The sequence below is a fragment of the Sceloporus undulatus genome, chromosome 1 (genome assembly GCF_019175285.1).
Source record: "Sceloporus undulatus isolate JIND9_A2432 ecotype Alabama chromosome 1, SceUnd_v1.1, whole genome shotgun sequence".
Classification (NCBI taxonomy): Eukaryota; Metazoa; Chordata; class Lepidosauria; order Squamata; family Phrynosomatidae; genus Sceloporus; species Sceloporus undulatus.
Window position 1 is genome coordinate 259,368,027 of NC_056522.1, and position 19,517 is coordinate 259,387,543.

At 40.6% G+C, this 19,517-nt stretch overlaps 2 protein-coding genes across 4 annotated transcripts in view; one reads left to right on the top strand and one right to left on the bottom strand.

Moving 5' to 3' along the window:
* The window catches only part of LOC121926305 (acyl-CoA (8-3)-desaturase-like), a 575,266-nt gene that overhangs the window by 479,230 nt on the left and 76,519 nt on the right, over window positions 1-19,517 (bottom strand). The gene's annotated exons all lie outside the window — the stretch shown is intronic.
* Window positions 1-19,517, top strand: part of LOC121930482 (acyl-CoA 6-desaturase-like) — a 45,511-nt gene that overhangs the window by 11,973 nt on the left and 14,021 nt on the right. For all 3 annotated transcript variants that reach the window (XM_042466867.1, XM_042466885.1, XM_042466876.1), the window contains exons 3-5: window positions 2,108-2,305; window positions 3,564-3,665; window positions 7,187-7,312. In XM_042466867.1, coding sequence (XP_042322801.1) covers window positions 2,108-2,305; window positions 3,564-3,665; window positions 7,187-7,312 — 426 coding nt within the window. The remainder of the gene's footprint in view (window positions 1-2,107; window positions 2,306-3,563; window positions 3,666-7,186; window positions 7,313-19,517) is intronic.

Genomic DNA, 19,517 nt, shown 5'->3' on the forward strand with positions numbered 1-19,517 from the left:
CCAAAACGTGTCTCCAGATTTTCCATATGGTTGATGAATAGTGAAGGAATGGATTTTGTAGGTCTGTGAGTGAATTTCTTGAGATTGTGGAGAAGGTGAGGTTGAATTCTGGTGAGGAAATATGCTTTATTTCTGCATTGGTCCATCTAGTGAAAATTGTGTCTGACAAGTCAAGTGAATTGTGTTAGAAGCATGCCTCTGGAATTGCTACTCCCCCAAGATTAGAGTGGATGTGATTTATTGATTTTGAAAATCTGGAATGTTTCATTGGTTAAAAAAAATATTAATGAGGTTCTGTTACATTTCAATTTTGGATACTGGATGGATTACATTTAAAAAAGGAAGAGCTAGCAGGGGACAAATATATATATATATTTTATTAAGACAATACACCCCAAAATGGACAATTGAGAGAATGCCATGATTGCAGTTTGGTTTTTATCCAGGGGGTTGTAGTTATAGGGAATTAGCTGAGAGATGTTCTTAGTACAGTTGGCCCTTCTTATACACTGATTTTTTATACACGGATTTAAGCATACACGGTTTGAAAATGTTCCAAAAAAGTATAAATTTACCTTTTCCATTTTTTATTAGGGACACCATTTTGCTGTGTCATTATATTTAATGGGACTTGAGCATACACGGATTTTGTTATACATGGTGGATCGTGGAACCAAACCCCAGCGTATAACAAGGGTCCACTGTAATTAATACCCTTAAATAGCGAAATCCTAAGGAGCCAGTCCTTCATTGCCAATGCTCTTGTAACGACTGGGGCATATTTATGCACATAAAAAAGGATTTTTGAAAGTTGATTTTAAGGCCTGAGTAAATGCCAAACAATTGTATCAGATTCTTTACCGTTGGGTAGGACTTTTCAGGATTTTGGAGCTAGCCCATTTTTAATTATCTCCTGTGGCCTTCATGAAACCAAGATGGAAGACATACATAGAAACAGCAGAGACATCTGGTGAAGCCGTACTTGAATAAGTAAAAATTGTCACTGTTGTATTGATTCTAGAGCAGCCATTATCCTTAATATTAGGAACCTTTCCAAATACTGGAGAAAAAAGTGGCTAGTTGGTTTCCTTTCCGGAAGTCTGCTTCAAGGAGAAATAGACGTTTCCACCATTCAAATGGCAACATCTTATCATGAGAAAGATGGGTTTACCATACTATCAAATTTCAGTTGTAGCTGGCTCAGACATTGGCATTGATCACCAGGGAGCCAGGTTTATCTGCAGTTCAATGTCCACAACAGATTTGCTATGCACAGCATGTGAAACTGTGCATCAGGTCCAGTCCCTAATATAGAAAAGCCACGAGGAATTCTGTTGCAATTCACAGACAGAGGAGTTCATATTCCAAGGATTTGAGGATCAAGAACTGGGATGCAGTTCTTTTATTTATTTCCAAAACATGGGCAAGTACTTTGAAAAAGTAATTAGCTCCAGTTACCATTTGAATTTTCTTAGCCCTGCCTGCTCACCTTCCTCACACATTGCACAGCCACCTTTTACTGTAGTTCCCTCTTCATCCATCCAGGCTTTATGACGATCACAAACAGTTATGTCTGGCAGAATTTTATACATTTTTGGCACTTTTTTTTTTTTTTTTTTTTTTTTGCTTTATCTTTTCCATCCTTGTTACATGTTACAAGTTTCACCCTTGACTTATTCATGGGTCATATCAAAAATCCATAGTTTTGACCCCAAAACCTCCTCTCTGCTTATACATAAGGTTGACATATAGTCGAGTATATATGATATTTTCAGAGTTCTTTGCAATATCTGAAACATAGTTTTAGTTTTCATAAGCAGTCAGTAACTGAACCCCCTTTTTGTCCTATATTTGTGTTCCTGTTTATTGAGTGAGGATGAAAATGAAGAGGGTGAATATTGTATATCAGAGGTGGGGAACTTTTGGCCCACCAGATGCTTTGGACTCCAGCTCCCAGAAGCTCCAGCCACCATGACAAATAGTTAAAGGATTTGAGAGTTCTTTGTCCCTGTGATATAGAGACCCAGGATGCAATCCATGTTAGTGTGCTTAAGTTCCTTTTCTACCACCAGGACTTCTTTCAGTTTCCTGTACTTTCACTTTTCAGGCCCAACTAGTAGAAGATTTCCGTGCCCTGAGGAAGACAGCAGAGGACATGAACTTATTCAAAGCCAGTCCTACATTTTTTTCCCTTTGCTTGGGTCATATTCTTGTTCTGGAAACTCTGGCTTGGTTAATGGTTTCATACTACGGTACGAGTTGGATCACAACCTTTATTCTTATCATCATCCTTGCAACCTCTCAGGTGAAATTTCATTCTGTATCTATTGATTGTATCATCTGCTAGCTAGTTCATTCATACATTGATTTTATTTCAGTAAACTTGCATACAGTATTAACAAAATCTCCATGTAATTACAGTGGGCTCTTGGTATCCACTGTAGTTTGGTTCCAGGACCACCCGTGGGTACCAAAATCTGTGGATGTTCAAGTGCCATTAAATACAGTGGATAGTAAAATGGTGTCCCATAAATAAAATGGCAAAATCAAGAATCCATGGATAAGGAAGGTCAGCTGTATTTGCCATTTTGCAGTAGGAAAAGAGATCAGTAGATCATCTCATGAGTGGAAGGACTACAGAGGAATGGACCAATCCAGGCTCTCTCCCTGTCATTTGTTTAAAGTCTTTCTGCTCTCTTTGTCAGCAAGAAAGGAATTGCAATTTGAAGCTTCAATTAAGGAGCTCACTACCGTTTTTTTAAAAAAAGAGAATTATTGTTCCAAGTTAAAGTGCAGTGATGGAATGGACAGGTACTCGATACTGGTCCAGCAGGGCTCAAATGGCATAGAAACTGATTTTTAAAAAATAAAATGATTTCATAGATCTATTTCAGATATATTTTCCACTCTTCCTTCACAGATATAATATCTGTATGGACAAAGTATTACTTATGTATTGCTAACTTGCATTCTAAGTACAGTTGACCCTCCATATTTGCAGATTTCATTTGAACAGATTTAATTATCCTAAGTTATTTGCTGCCACTTCTACTGCTGCCCTCTGCCATGTTTAATAGGGATTGCAAGGCTCACAAGACTGAAACTGCAAATAAGGCTTACATGTCCCTATTAATGGTGTAGCATAGCAGTGGAGGAGGTAGCAAGCCCCCAACAGCAACCCACTTCTGCTTTGCAAAGGAACCCAATCACCTTGAAGGCATCTGTGGTAGCTTGAATCCACAGATCATACTTTTTGTGTGTGTTTGAGGGCCTGGAATTATTCAGTTTTTTCCACTTTCACAAGGGTCCTGCTCCTCTAACCCCAGCAAATACGCAGTTGACAGAAGCTGTTATTACGGCAGTAGCAGCTGTAAGTGATAGTAATACTTTCCATATTATAACTGATTTTGAACATAGACACCTGGAATTTCACCTACTTGTCAGCTCTGCTGATGTCAGTAGTGTACAGAAAATGGATAAAACACTAATGATTAGAAAGATTTTGATGTAGTGTTTCTGTGAGATGTCCCTTTTCTGTTATGATCATTCTCTTTCCTCCAAAGGCTCAAGCTGGGTGGTTGCAGCATGACTTTGGACACCTCTCTGTATTTAAGAAGTCTATGTGGAACCATATAGTTCATAAGTTTGTGATTGGTCACTTGAAGGTAAGGCCACTTCAGATGATGGCATTAAGGCTGTCTTTATTCTGGAAGGGTTACTGTGTGTTTAACAGCTACATGTGGAAATCCAAGATGGAAACCTCCTCACATGGCTAGGACACACTGAAGACCCATTGGAATTTCTACTTGATGTTCTGCTATTAAAAGCACAGAACATAACTACACAATCTGCATTGGAGGCCTGCTGGATCATTTTTCATTCTTCAGTTGTGAAAATGGTAAATTCTAACCTCAGATTTGACTGAGGTTTTTTATTCCCCCAGAACAAGAAATAAGCAAAACCAAATTATCAGTCTTTAAATTAGTTCTCAAACAAAAGTACAGCCTGAAAGCTAATGCTAATATGTTTGGAAGAATTTGAGGTGAGAAAAACAATAACTTCATTTTTCAAAGCCTGGAGCATTTGTTGCAATCAAACCTATATGAACAATCACACCTTTCAAGTATGTTATGGGATCAGGGCATAGGCCGCTTTTGCAAGATCAAAGCCAGCAATAATGTTGATGCAGGAGAAAGTACAGTTGTTTAACCCAGAAATGAGGAATATTACACATTAAGAAGATAGAAGTTGAAAGATGTTATTGAATCCAGGTAATTGGTGATAAACATATATGAGCTAGAGGAGCAAGAGTTCAATACTTGGGTGCGGTACAGAGCGCCAAAAAGAGGTGCCTCCCCGGCGCCTCTCTTTGCTCCGCAGGAGCGCTGCAGCAAACAAATTCTGTGGCGTTGCTGCGCAGCAAAAAAGAGAGCCCAGAAGTGGCTCCTTTTTCTGGTGCTGCTGCGATGCAGCAAAGCGCCAGAGACCTCATGATGACATTGCAGCTGCGCCGCCCCATTTGGAAGCAGTGCAGCTGCGATGTCATCCTTATGCACCCCATCTGGTGGGTGTAACGCAGCTGCAGCACCCTTGTCACATGCGAGGGTTCCCGGGCGTGTGGGCACTCCACCCACCAGGCAATCCTCACACGTGATGAGGGCACCGCAAAGGTCCATTTGTTCCGGGCCAAGGAAATCAGGTCTCCGAAGAAGCCATGATCATTTGTAGAGCTGTTCGAAAAAACCAGGTTAAAACCAAGAGTAGCTACAGCCTGTTTTTTTTACCAAACAGAAACAACGTGCCTGGCAGGTGGATGCTCTGTACATGCCACCAGCTGGCCATAAGCAATTACTGCTAAGAAGCACTGACTGGAAAAACTCTTTAGAAAATTAGTGGCTCTAATCCTAGGATCAGAAACTTTTCTCTTTTTTCTTTTTGCTCACATGCCTTTAGCCTAGCTCATAGAAATTAAGTAGGAGATGAAGCAGAAGGAAACAAAGGGGCTGGACAGATGGGCAGAAGAGGGCAGTGAGATGCCTCAGATGGAGGCTGCAGCAACCAAAAGTTCCATCTTTTATATCAGCACTCAAAGACTAGAGCCGTTGTGTCTATGCCATATCAAACCAAAGTCTTTAAGTATTGGCCATCCTCATCCCTGCTAATTTCTCAACAATTCCCTTACTTTTTCTGGGTTCCATACCTCTGTCTGGGAACAACTAGCATTCAGTGTATATGAGTAAGGCATTGTAAGTGCCAGCTATAAATATGGGCTGGACTGAAGGCCTTTTTGTGAAGGAAGACTTTCTTAGCCCTTAATTTCTCGGAAACAGTCTGGAACAGCTCAGAGAGCCAAGTGCCGCAGAGCCTGTTTCAAATAACCATGTGTCCTGGACTGCACTTTTGTACAAGGTCATCTGGGAGTCACATCCTAAAGAGAAAAAAGAAGGAGCCAACAACCCCCTCCCTCACATTTCCTTTAACCATTTTTACTGTTTGTTATATAATGAAACTACTACACTTAACTAGACAGGTCCATTGATTCACTGTGGTTTACATAAATGTTGATTTATCATTCGGTAATTGATTCAGTGGGTCTGCTTTAGTTGGGATTAGCATTTATTTGGCTTTAGGCTGCTATCTTAGGGCAAGATTAAAATTTCTGGAACAAATTGGGCAGGGGGACAATTATTACATAATTGCATACTCACCCAACATTGTGTAATACTGGCTCCTTAAGACCTTGAGTTATGTATGAGCTTTGTAAAGTGAGAGGAACACAAAGTGGAGAGAAAGGAGGGAGAATTTTTTAAAAATGCTTGTGGTTACTGAAGGGCTAGAGAAACTAAAAGAAGAAAAGTCAAGGCAAAAAGAGCAGTTGAAGAAAAAGGGAAAAAAAGGCAGCAGAAAGCTGCAGTGGAGCAGCTGAAGAGGAAGCTAAGGAAAAACAGCAGAGTAGAAAAGAGGAGATGACAGAAACAATCACCTTCATTCAACCACTGTAGAGTAGTGAGATTTACTGGCTGAGGCCAGCATGAAGCCTTTGTCGGAGCTGTGAAAGGCACTACTTCTATCCTATCAGGAGCACTATATTTTCCATTTCCTGGAGTTAAAATTTAAAATAGTTTGCATTTGTTCTGTGTATTTAAATTACTGGCCTAAATACTCTAAAACACTAGCTCTCATCTGATCTTGGAAATTAAGCAGGGTCAGCCCTGAATAGCACTTGGATTGGACACCACCAATGAATATCAGATGCTGAAGGCTATATTTTAGTGGAAGAAACTGGCAAAACTACTTCTGAATATACCTTGCCTAAGAAAAGCCTGTGAAATTCATGGGGTCTCCATGAGTTGAGTGGTGACACATATACACACACGTTTAAATTGCTACTACCTGGAAATTTTAAAGATATATTTTTTCATATATTTTTTAATGAAGTTCTTGAATGATTGCCCAACTGTCCCTCTAATCATGCTTTTAGAACCTAGAATATTGCATATGCTTGTTGCTGGTACATATACAACCTCAAAGGGTTATTTTGGTACAACAAAGACACATCCAGGGAAAGGGGAGCTGTATAGTTTAGACTGAAGGAAGGTGAAAGCTATTGCCTAACATCGGCCTGATACATACCTCCCTGAAAATCCAGGCTGCAGGCATCCGGTTTTCCTGCGGAGGGACACCACAGCAGCCAAATTGCATGGTGACCCTCCGCCCCAAAAAGAACCTGGAAAAAACAGGTTCTTCTTGGGATGTCACATGCACATTAAGAGTGCGCCATTGGTTCACTCGTGATGTAAGCAATGCGCAGCGACGTCTGTATGCTGCACGTCGATTACATCACTATGGTGGTCCCCGTATGGATGGGAGGCCAACGTGACCCTGGCGCCAGCACGTCTTAGGGTTCCAGAACGTGCGGTTGCTGCGCGATCTGGAACTCTAGAATTGAGTGGAGCATGGCACTTCCTGCCCGTCTATCCCAGGCCATCGATTTGCAATGGCAGCAGAATACTTGGTTAGAGATTTCCATCACTCTTTTCCATAGGTTCCACAAATACTTATCACACTGGATACACATTATTAACATTACAGCCTCTTTTGGTGCACATTAATAGTTTTTAGAATATGGAGATGACATGTTGACAAAAATCCAAGATGTCCATGGACTGTCCACATGTTTCTACAGGGTGCCTCAGCAAATTGGTGGAATCATCGTCATTTCCAGCACCATGCTAAACCTAACATCTTCAGGAAAGATCCAGATGTGAATATGATGCATCTCTTTGTTCTGGGCGATACCCAACCTGTTGAGGTAAGATGAGGCGATGTGAAGGCAAGTTGTGTTTGCACTGGAGCATTTTGTTTCCAGGTTTTCAGATCTACCTAGTCTGTTGTAATAAAAACAGAGTTGTAAGAACAGCAATCTTGGACAAATAGAGTAGCACATCATTTGTTAATGGTCCAGAGTCCACCTGCTTCTCCAGATTTTGTGAGTGTGTTCCTATTTTGCAGTGAACAGTTTTTTTTAAATTGACAAACATTTTTTGAAGTAAATAGCTGGATTCTTCAGTTTGTGGCATTATTGTGTTCAACCAGTTCCAGATGTGGATACATAAATTAAACGACTAAACATAGGACACAGAACTACATGTAGACCTCCTATAATTCCACCATTCAGCAAATTGCATTTATGGAGTTTTATGGGAAGAACATACTAGAACATCAATCACCTAGGCTCACATCAACTTCACACAGACTTTACTGTAGCTGCTCCGAAATTGTGGAATGGTTTTCCAGAGGAGATCCATCTTATTGCCTCCTTGGAGGCATTTAAGAAGGCACTTAAGACAGATCTCTTCCAGCGAGCCTACCCACCTGACCTTGTGTAAGAGATATCCCCACATCTTTCTGATCGTTGTATAACGCTTTCAGATTTCCACCTGATGATGAGCCACCTTTAACTGTTAACTGTTAATTGCTAATGATTATTTTATTCTATCGGTGTGTTTTTATGTGTATTTTAATAATCCCACCTCGATCCATTGGGAGAGGTGGGAAAATATAAATAAACTATATTATTAAACTATGGTGCAAGACAGACCGTCCAAAAAGTACGGTCTCCTGGCACCCAGCTTTGGTCCACAGGGAAGCCACAGCCTCCAGACTGCAGGACTTCCCCGTGGACCAAAATGAACCCGCAGAAAGCGGGTTCTTCTTGCGGCGCCATTATGACACCGCAGTGTCACAATAGCACCGCAACATGCTGATGCTAGGTGTCTGTCATGTAACGATGGTGTACAGGGCACTGCCATTTTGACGCCCTCATCATGTGTGAGGGGCATCTAGAAGCGTCGTCCCTTGCACGTGACGAGGGTGCCCTATTGCGCCCATCTGGACCAGGCCTTAATTATTAATATCAAAGTTATTGGCAAAAGAACTATATTTACATGTTTGGTTGGTTTTTCTGCACGGTCAAAAACACAAATCAGGACTGCCGTTGAAAATAACTATTCCTCCTAAGAAAAGCTGATTGCCTACTTTGATGACTGGATTTTGGCAGACATGCTGATGTCTTTTCTTAGCAGTTAAGTTTTCAATTCACTTATGAGCACTCCTGTTGCTGAATCTTTTCCCATACATGTATACATGCTATCTCCTCCTTTACTGTGGGGTAGTACATGCTAAGAAAGCATACCTCCAGGTGGTTTGCCATAACAACACAATGGGAAGTCCCTAGTCTATGAAAACAACATTTTCATATTGTACAAGAATGTATACTCAACTACAGGTATGAGTTCTAAGAAAATCTGTGTTTTTAATACAAGAGCCAGCTCTTGACAGCAGGAGAATCTGCCATTTGTAAGTAGGAAATAAAAGATAATTCTTGGGGGCTTGGATAATTCTTGTGAACAATCCTGCAGTGGTACATTGCTCTTGTTTTGGAATATCTTTGGAACATGTTTCCTCTAGACCAGAAGTGCAGCATGGTTCAGTAACTATGTTCAAAGTTCCTTGTCATGATTTATACCAACTGGAAGCCTGTGACATGGTTGTCACAGCAACTAAATTTCTAATACATGCATGTGCTAAGGGAAAGCTGTAAAAAAGAAAGAAAGGAACTAAAAGTAAACCCATAAGCTTCAAAATCAGTATATTGTATATTTTAGTGGCCATGGGGAAATTTTTTAAAAATCTTTGAGAGCATTCTATGGTTTTTCATAGTCTGTGCAGCCAAATACATTACTGTAGTCAATAAAGCACATGCAGATTCTCTTTTGGAATTCCCCGATATGTTCAATTATCCATCATACATTTGCAATGTGATCCTTAGTGCCTCTGCCTTTCCTGAAGCCACCTTGCACTTCTGCGATTTCTTGTTCCGTATATGGTAGGAATCTGCTGCAGAATCTTTAGCATGACTTTGCTTGCATGCGAAATTAGTGTAATGGTCCTGTATCTTTTGTATCTCCTGTTTTGTGTATAGGAATTGATTTCAGTCTGTGGACCACTGCTCCATTTTCCCTATTTGTTGGCAGATTTTAGTTAGAACTGAACTTGATTCTGTGGCTTGTACCTGTACTGTTGCTGTGTCATCTATTCCTGGTGACATATTCCTTCCAGTTGCTTTGAGGGCAGTGTTCACTTCACTTTCCAGAATATGAGATTCATCTTCACATGTTTCTTCTTGCCTTGTGTCATTTATTCTTTCACATTTTTATATAGCTTTTCTATGTATTGTTTCCATCAAAATTTGGCCTAGTACAGATCGCCCCAAAGGGGTGGCCTGCACCCGCCCCTTTTCGCGGTGGATTGGGGCCAGGGCAACCAAACCGGTAGCCCTGCAGCCCCAATCCAGCATTTTTCCAGGCCAAAGAGAAGCAGCAAAATGCCACTTCTCTTTGGCCTGGAAGGGGTGCCCTTGTGTCTTAGGCGCCAATGGTACCCCGGCGTTAAAGAGGAGAAAGGGGAAGATGCCGCGGCTCCTTTCTCCTCTGCATTGTTGGCGTGCCCGTTTGGTTGCCATGGCAACAATGTGGGGGCCTAAAAGGAGCTTCATTTCGAAGTTCCTTTCTGCGCCTTTGCCAAGCCGATGTAAGTGGCCTGGGGCAGTGCGGATGCATCACGTGTGTGCTGCACCATTTGGATGTGGTGCGTGCATGTCATCATCATTACGCGCACCGTGTGGACAGCGCCGCGTAATGATGGCACCCCACACACATCCTAGGGTTAGGGAGCATGAGGTTGGTGTGCACTCCCTAACCCTAGTATCTCTGGGAACACGCCGCTTTATGGCAGTGTGTACCAGCCCTATGGAGATGAACCAAACTCATAATAGACATATCTAGGTGTTCCTTTATTCTGTAACACTCTTTGATTGTTCTTTCCAGAAAGCAGGCTGTCCTTTAGCAACAGTTTACTCAAGCAAAACAATGTAATGGAGTAAGGCCAAATTTCAGTACTGGGTCATTTAGAAACTGCCAAATGAGTTTGGGGCTGGGCATGTGGTGGGTGGGAAAAACTGCCCTTTTAATTGGTACCTGAATTTGCTTGTTTTCCTTTCCCTTGATTATCCCTTCTTCCCTTTATGTCATGTCTTATCAGATTTTAAGTGATTCCATCTCAGTTTAGTATGTAAAAAATGAAAGATGTTTTAAAAATAATAAATAATTAAATGGGGGGAAATCTTGAGTCAGAAACAGAACGTGATGAAAAGGAAGATATTCATTTTTCCCTCTGTGACCAAGACACTGGCACATCTACCTTTGGCAAATGTGGAAACAACTTATGCCAATCCGATTTAAGCATAAAATTCTGCATTATCTCATCTTGAACAATGAGTAGCAATCAATTTGGGACAGCCTATTCTAGAAGCAATCTACCTTTCTCTGTGTATCATTTAAAAATGAAAGTGCATCATTTCCATCCCTTCATTTCAGATGCCAAAATCTTCTAAAACATCAGTGTAAAAACTAGCCTTGGGGGCCCCCAACCCTCCAAAATCCACAGACCTTCCCTTTTTCTGCCCCCCCAAAAGGAGGAATCTACAGTAGCAACAATTTGTCTTTACATTTTAGTTTCACATGCATAACATTAAAAAAAAATCTGTTCATTCTTTTGTTTGCAGAGGTGGCATTTGTGGCATTCATCCTCTGGATATTCCCAGGGCAGAATGGGAATGATTTTTTAACCATTGGGATAGATTTTTCTCAGACCACTTGAGACAGGTGCCCATTTGTCACTGCAAATCCAGAAAGGATCAAAAAGGAGCAACTGCCTTTCTGACATAACAACCCCATCTTGCTTTTCTGTGATTAGAAGCCAAATGTGAATGAGGATTGGATCTATATACCACCCACCCCTTGCTCCTTTCCTCCCACGTGCCCTTTGGCACAAAAATCTCAGTTAAATTTAACTACAAACAGGATCAAACTATTGGTTTAAATATGTTGGCTCATAAAGTGGCATTCAAGCACAGTTCTTTGTTTCTGACATGACTAGGTATTGTGGTTTAAATTAATTAGGATCTAAGTATTAAAGCTGAAATGGAACTGTGGCCCATTCACACTATACAGTTATAATACAGTTACTCCACTTTAATTGCCATAGTTTCATCCTGTAGAATCCTGGAGTTTATAGTTTGATGAGACACTCAAACTCTCTGGGTTAAGAATTATGAATACCCTTAAACTGCAAATCCTAGAATTCCACAGGATTGGCAATTAAAATGGACTATAGGTCTATAATTGTATAGTGTAAGGATGTGTCCATACTGCAGAAATAAAGCAGTTTGACACCAGTTTAACTCCCATGACTCTATCCAGCAGAATTTTTGGATCTGCCTTGGTGACGCACCAGAGCTCTCTGACAGAACAGGCTGAACACCTCACCAAACTACAGATCCCAGGATTTCATAGGATGGAGCCATGACAATTAAAGTGGTGTCAAATTACTTTATTTCTGCAGTGTGGAAGAGCTGTAAATGGCCCCTTGGTGGAAAGGAGTGGAGAGCTCACAGGCCCATTAAGCTGGGAGCATTATGTCTGGGCTTTCTTAAAGAGAATTTCTCAGATAATTCCCCTGTGGCAAAGCCTTAGTTTCACTGAGTCACTTGACTAGCATACTGCATTATCTAATTATTAATCCTTGTTGTTATGTGTCTTTAGGTCGAGAGTGATATATGGTGAGTCTGTCATAGAGTTTTCTGGCAAGATTTATTCAGAGGAGGTTTGCCATTGCCTTCCTTTAAGGCATGGGTGGGCAGCTGTGGAAGCTCTGGGGGCCACATTAATTCTGTAGAAGATATTTGTAGGGCCACAACCCCTCCACCACATCTGTTCCCACTATATATATATATATATATATATATATATATGTCCCCCAAATACCCCCTTCCCAGGCATGAAGGCATGTTTTGGATCTTGCTGGACCCCCTAGAAGGCATTTTTGGAACAAATTTGCAAAATTTCATTTTGACTCCAGATGTGGTGGAAATGCCCCTCACCTTCACACCCTAGAGATTATTTTTGGGCATTTTTGTGTAAAAAAATGCTTTTGATCTTTTTCTTTATCCCTAGGGACCACAAAAGCAGGTCTGAGGGGCATGTGGCCCAGGGACTATATGTTGCCTACCCCAGCTCTAAGGTTTGAGAGATTATGACTTAGCCCAGGGGTAGGCAACCTTTTTGAGCCGGGGGCCGGGTTGCTATCCCTCAGACAACTGGGGGGCCGAAGCCAAAAAATGAATAATTAAATGATTTTTCAAAAAATTAAATAAATAAATAAACTGGGACAAATGTAGAACACAATTTTCAAATGGAGGACACTTTTTTTAAAAAAAATGGAGGACACGCAAAAAAATTTGCTGATTTTTTAAAAAATGTTAATATAAATGCATGTTTCAGAGGCTTCTATAGACTATTGCCCCCCTTGCCCGCCGCTTTCCCCCCTTGCCTGCCGCTTGCCCCCCCCTTGCCCGCCTCCTCCTGATAAGCCAAAGGCCCCAGGCCCTCACGCGAGAGGACAAAGGCTCCGGCAGCAATCGGCAGCAGGACCAGGCTGGGGCCAGTCCCAAGGCCTTGCCGGGTCGCATCCGGCCCGCGGGCTGCAGGTTGCCTACCCCTGACTTAGCCAAAGTCAGCCAAGTGGGTTTTCATGGCTGAATGGGGATTTAAACCCTGGTCTCCCCAAATCCTAGTCCAACACTCAGACCAGTATTGCACACTGGCAATCTTGTGGCTAATCATATTATTGGCATACTGTGAATGGGCTTCTGGACTTTTTGGAAGTTTTGATGGTTGTTGGTGTCTTTAGATTTCTGTAGGCAGAGACAAATTCACAGAGATCCACTCTGTCAGCAACTATCAGATTTAACAGGTAAATGGAACTTCTAAATTCAGTGTTTTACTGAATACCTTTGGCTTTCCAGGTTTTTTGTTCTAAAACTCTCCCCAGTGCCCTTCAGCATGAGCAATGGTAAGGATTGAGGCATTGACCAAAATATCTCAAAGGCCAATAGCTCTCTTAATCCAGGTACTTGCTCTCAAAGTATATTGTATGGGAATAGGTAATCTCAAGTTAGTGCAGTTTGTTATACAGTATACATATGACTTTGGATCCAGACTATCTGAAACACTATATCATCCTATATGAGCCTGCTTAGGCTTTAAGATTTTCAGGGGAGGGCTTTCTCTCAATCCCGTCACTGTCACAGGCCTGTCTGCTTAGGACACAAGAAAATGTCTTCAAGGTGTTTGCTCCCAGACTATGGAATTCCCTCCCATGTGAGTTTAAATTGGCCCTCTCTCTGTCTTTTTCTGCCGATGAACAAATATAGGCCTGGTACAGACTGCTGGAAAGCTGCGGTCTGGGGCCGATTTTAGGGCTCGGGATTGTGGAGCGACCGTATGCTCCCAAACCCTACCACATGGTGGTAGCACCATCGTGGCGTGGCCCCGTCCACATGGGGGGCGCCATGATGACACAAATGTGACACATCATCTAAACATGATGCCATGCATGCACCATCGCTACGCACGAGTGCACCATTGGCGCAGTCATGGCACCCACCGCACAGACTAAAAAGAACCTGCTTTCAGCAAGTTCTTTTTAGTTTTGATGGAGGCCACTATGTTTGGTTGGTGCAGCCTCTGTCAGAAGTAAAAATGGGCGGCTCCAGTGCATCCTTTATCAATTAACTCTGAATTTGAACAGGGGGAAATGTAAGGTACTACACTTAAGCAAAAGAATAAAATAACAATAACAATAAAAGACTCAGATATAGGATGGTGGACACCTGGCTTAACAAGACTACATGTGAAAAGGATCAGGGAGTCTTTGTAGGCCACAAGCTGAACATGAGTCATCTTCTTATTCCTTCTTATGAGATTCAGTGGGCTGCTGGCAGAAAGAGCAGGGACTGCAGCGGCCTGCTTTTAGACTGGACCATCCGGTCACCACGATCCTGTGCCATCGGGGGACACTGAGGTTGGAACAGCGAGAAGCTGCTCATCTGCTTCACCCCTTTTTAGGGGAAAAGGTGGGATATAAATAAAATAAAATAAAACAAACAGTTGAACTTCTGGAATAAGAAGATGCACTTATGCAATTTTCACCTATCACATACTGAATTTCAGAAATTAAAGCATTTGATTGCTAAAATATGTACTCTGAAGGAAATATTTAGTATGCATACTTTACAAAACCAGATTAGGTATTGAGGGATTTCTGGACTAAATTGTTCTTGAAAGCTTCAGTTGACCAACTCACGCAGTAATGTTCACATCCAAACACACATATACAGAAACATATTTTCCCATCCTTAGGAACCTGCTGGAATTTAATGGAGGCATAGAAGTTACAGGAAGGGGCAACTGGGGTCATCAGGAGCATAAAGCATCTTTCAGCTGAAGCTAATTTTTTGTTGGGGCCTTCCAGGATGGAAAAGTCATTTGCTTGATGGGGTTGAAAACAGAGAAAGCACTCTCTCAAAATACTAAATGTGGACTCCCATCATGGAGGTAAATGCCACAGTAAATCTGTTTACTTTTAAGGTGCCACAAGTTTATGCAGTGAGTGATTCCAGCTGAGGGATACAGCTACCTTTCTAGAAGAGGATATTCACTGTGTTTTTTCACACCATATATAATTAATTTACAGAATTTATTGCCACAAGATATTTTATGGTCACTGGCCTATTCAGAAGAATGAGAAAATATTGATGTAGTAGCTCCAATGGCTATTACCTACAAATTCAATGCAGATTCAGAAGCAAGATACCTCTGTTTATTAGACATATAAGATGGGCAACAAAAAGGCAGAATTACGCAACACCTTCTTTGCCTCAGTGCTCAACCTCAGGAAAATGGAGCAGAGGACAGAACAGGGGAAATTCAGCACAGAATAAGTAAAGAGATAGTACAGGAATACCTGTTTAATCTAAACGAATATAAGTCTCCAGGACCAGATGAACTACATCCAAGGATATTAAAAGAACTGGCAAATGTAATATCTGAGCCATTGGCAGTAATCTTTGAGGACACCTAGCTGAACGAGACTACGTGTGAAAGGGATCTGGGAGTTCAAGTAGACCACAAATTGAACATCAGCCAACAGTGCGATGCGGCAGCTGGCAAGGCCAATGCAACTTTAGGCTACATCAATAGAAGTATAGTGTCTAAATCAAGGGAAGTAATAGTCCCACTCTATTCTGCTCTGGTCAAGCTCAACTTGGAATATTATGTCCAGTTCTGGGCACCACAATTTAATAAGGATGTTGAGAAACGGGAGCGTGTCCAAAGGAGGGCGACTAAAATGGCGAAGGATCTGTAAGCCATGTCCTATGAGGAACGCCTTAGGGAGATGGGGCTGTTTAGTCTGGAGAAGAGAAGATTAAGAGGTGATGGCCCTGTTTAAATATTTGAAGGGATGTCATATTGAGGAGGGAGCTAGCTTGTTTTCTGCTGCTCCAGAGACTAGGACCTGGAGCTATGGATGCAAGCTACAGGAAAAGAGACTCCACCTCAACATTAGAAGGAACTTCCTGACAGTAAGGGCTGTTGGACAGTGGAACAAACTCCCTCAGAGTGTAGTGGCATCTCCTTCCTTGGAGGTCTTTGTTCAAACAGTTGGATGGCCAACTGTTGGGGATGCTTTGATTGAGATTTCCTGCATGGCAGGGGTTTGGGCTGGATGGCCCTTGCGGTCTCTTCCAACTCTATGATTCTAAGAGTTGGCAGTCCTCATCATTCTCTTATCATGAGCTTCCATGTGGTTCTTGCCTGATCATGATGGACATGCAGTGCTGGTGGGCTAGACTTGAGTTTTGAGCTGGCAGCAGCATAGAAGCTTCTTTGTTCTTACACATACCAGGATGTGTAAGGATGTAATTTAGGAGGAGGGAGCAATTCCTGATTTATTTTAAGCTCATTTTAAAGGTAGGCCTCAGTTACCTAGCTTTTATCTTGGGGTTTTAATCTTTTACTAGTATTAGAAAGAAAGAAATACTTTGAAACAGAAATGTGGGTGCTAGAAAAATTCTTTGTCTTTCCATGGAAAATTTTCCATACCATACATGTATCCATTTGTCCATAGTTCTCTGGTCTGTTCTATTCCAGTCGGGAGATGAAAATCTATTCTTCTAAAAAGACAAGCATAGACAAATCCTAGTACTCTGAGGAACAGACTAATAAATGAACACACTACTAATCTTGTTCCTGTTTCACAAAATCTCATGCTTCTTTCAGATGTAGTCATTCTTTGTTGTTTTTGTTCTTATTCTTGTTGTTAAATATATTATTCTCTTTCCATTATTACAAGTATTTAACATTGATACAAGTATTTCAATAAAATAATTTCCACATAATGCTTTTCAGGTATATGACTATAACATTTAAACCATGTGTGATAAATCTGATAATGTTGTTTAGAACACTGGATTTTATTTTATTTTTATTTTTATTGGAAGTGGAAATATATTCCAGTTCTACTTTTCCAGAAAATTCACATTACTGCTTTGAAAATTAAATTCATACAATTCATGGATTTTAATTTGCAGTCAGTGTGCTCCACTTTTTAAATGGGCAGTAATTCTTAACCTGTCTTCAAATTTTATAAATATTACAATAATGTTTCCTTTATAATTTGTTACATACATGCATGTAATACTTTGGAATTTGATGTGTACAGTAGTTTCATGATGAGACCATATGAGAGATTAGCTCTCCACCCACATCTAGTTATTCTGTGCTTGTGGTACATTGTACGGAGTGTAGGAAGGATCAATACAGGAGCGAGCAACAATTTCAAAAACAGTGGGGATAAGATTACATGATACTTGTATACAATGTGCTACTTAAGCATGTACTCAGCTATCCAAAGATCTTAATAACATATTTAATAAATCATGTCTGATCAACTAGCATGATTAAGCGCTTGGTTATTATCTTCCATTCATCTGGCATACTTCCAGTGGTTTATAATTCCAGTATAATAATAACTGCTTATTATCTTCTATGATTTCCCCCCTTATTGCTTAGCAGTTATATTAAGCTATGGCATTCTTTTGAAATATCAAATGTGACATACAGCATTCCTCTAATTTTTCCCAGGAAGTCAGGCTTACCCCATTTTTTATTCTCACAACAACAGTATGAGGTAGATTATTCAGAGAAATAAAGAGTGGCTACATGGCTACAATTTTTAGAATAATTATACATTTTGACCAATTTTTGGTTAAAACTGTTTGCCTGCGGAGGGACTGCCCAGCATCCCAAACTGCCCAGCATCCCTCCTGAAAAAGAACCCAGAAAAACCATTGGCACACTTGTGTCGTAAGCAACGCGCAGCGACATCTATACGCTGCACATCGCATACGTCAAGATGGCGGTCCCTGTGTGGACAGGACAATGTCATGATGCTGCCACTGTCATGTGCTAGGGTTCCAGAGAGTGTGGTTGCCGCACACTCCGGAAGCCTAGTATTAGCAGTGGCACACCACTTTTGGCCCATCTGTCCAGGGGCCTATATTTGTTTGGTGAGGTCTTGAGCAACAATTCAAAGGTAGTTATGTTTCTGTTCCTTTAAAGAGTTTGGCAGCAACTGCTTCATTTCATTATGAAGCTCAAATTCTACTAGTATTCCATTAATTTTAGAGAGTTTCTGTATTGCAGAGAGAATTTTTACTGCACTACAGCATCAGATAACTCCCTGGAAATTACCTCCCCTAAACTACGGTGGACCCTTGTTATACGCTGGGGTTTGGTTCCAAGATCCCCCGTGGATAACAAAATCTGTGGATGCTCAAGTCCCATTAAATATAATGACATAGAAAAATGGTGTCCATTATAAAAAATGGAAAATCAAGTTTTGATATTTGAAATTTATACTTTTTTGGAACATTTTCAAACCGTGAGTGCTTGAATCCGTGTATAAAAATCTCTGTATAAGAGGGGCCGACTGTATTCATTACAACATCTCTTGTGATGCTTTCTGAACCAAAATTATTATTATTATTATTATTATTATTATTATTATCATTTATTTTTATGTAGATGGTGCTCTACAAATAGTTATAGAATAAAATATTTATTTTTCATGACAGAATCAAAAAATGTATGGCAGGCTATACTATCATACATACCTGGATGACAGATTTATATCTATTATTTTCTAATTTTGTGGAGCTTGAGTCATTCTGAGATAGTCTTAACTCTGGTCCAAAAATGGCAGCTTTTTGAGCATTGAATTGATACTTAATGTTCTCAGAAACATTTTAAATCAACCTTGCAAACAGCCTGATAAAAAGTAGTAATCTATGAACATTTTAATATTATCCACCTACTAACACACATCTTTCTGTGGTCTAAAGGAGGAGTAGAAACAGTACCTAAATCTTCCTTCATTGGTTGCCAGGAAGCAATTCTCACTTGCTAGAGCTGCCCAGGAAAGTGTTTGTTTAAGAGTGTAAATGCACACTCATCTTATTTAGAAACAATCCCTTGTGAGGTAAAGGAGGCTTATTCCCAGATGAGTGTGTATAGCACTGCAACCCTTAAGGTCAGGTAATAAAAATTAGTGTTGCCAGTAGTGGTAATGAGAAGAAATACAAAGAACAACATGTTTTTCCTTGTGAAAATGCTACAGGCTATGGGTTTTAATAGCAATACAACCTTGTCTGTTTATTAGGTGATTACTCCTAAATGAATGAGGTGCATATTTAGATATTTTTTCAAGTAAAAAGCCTTCTTAAAGAAGTTAATAATATCAAACTATATGTATACTATTTAAAATGATTTGAAAAGTCGATATAGCAATACAAATAAACAGTAATTAAAAATGTGGGTCCAGTGATCAAATCCATTAAAAGGGAAGGTCTTGAGAACATATCTAAAAACTATAAGCAGAGAGGGTTTGGAAAATTTCCCCAGGGAATAATTCCACACTCAGGGACCTAAGCACTGACAACATTCCCTTCCTTCCTTCCTTCCTTCCTTCCTTCCTTCCTTCCTTCCTTCCTTCCT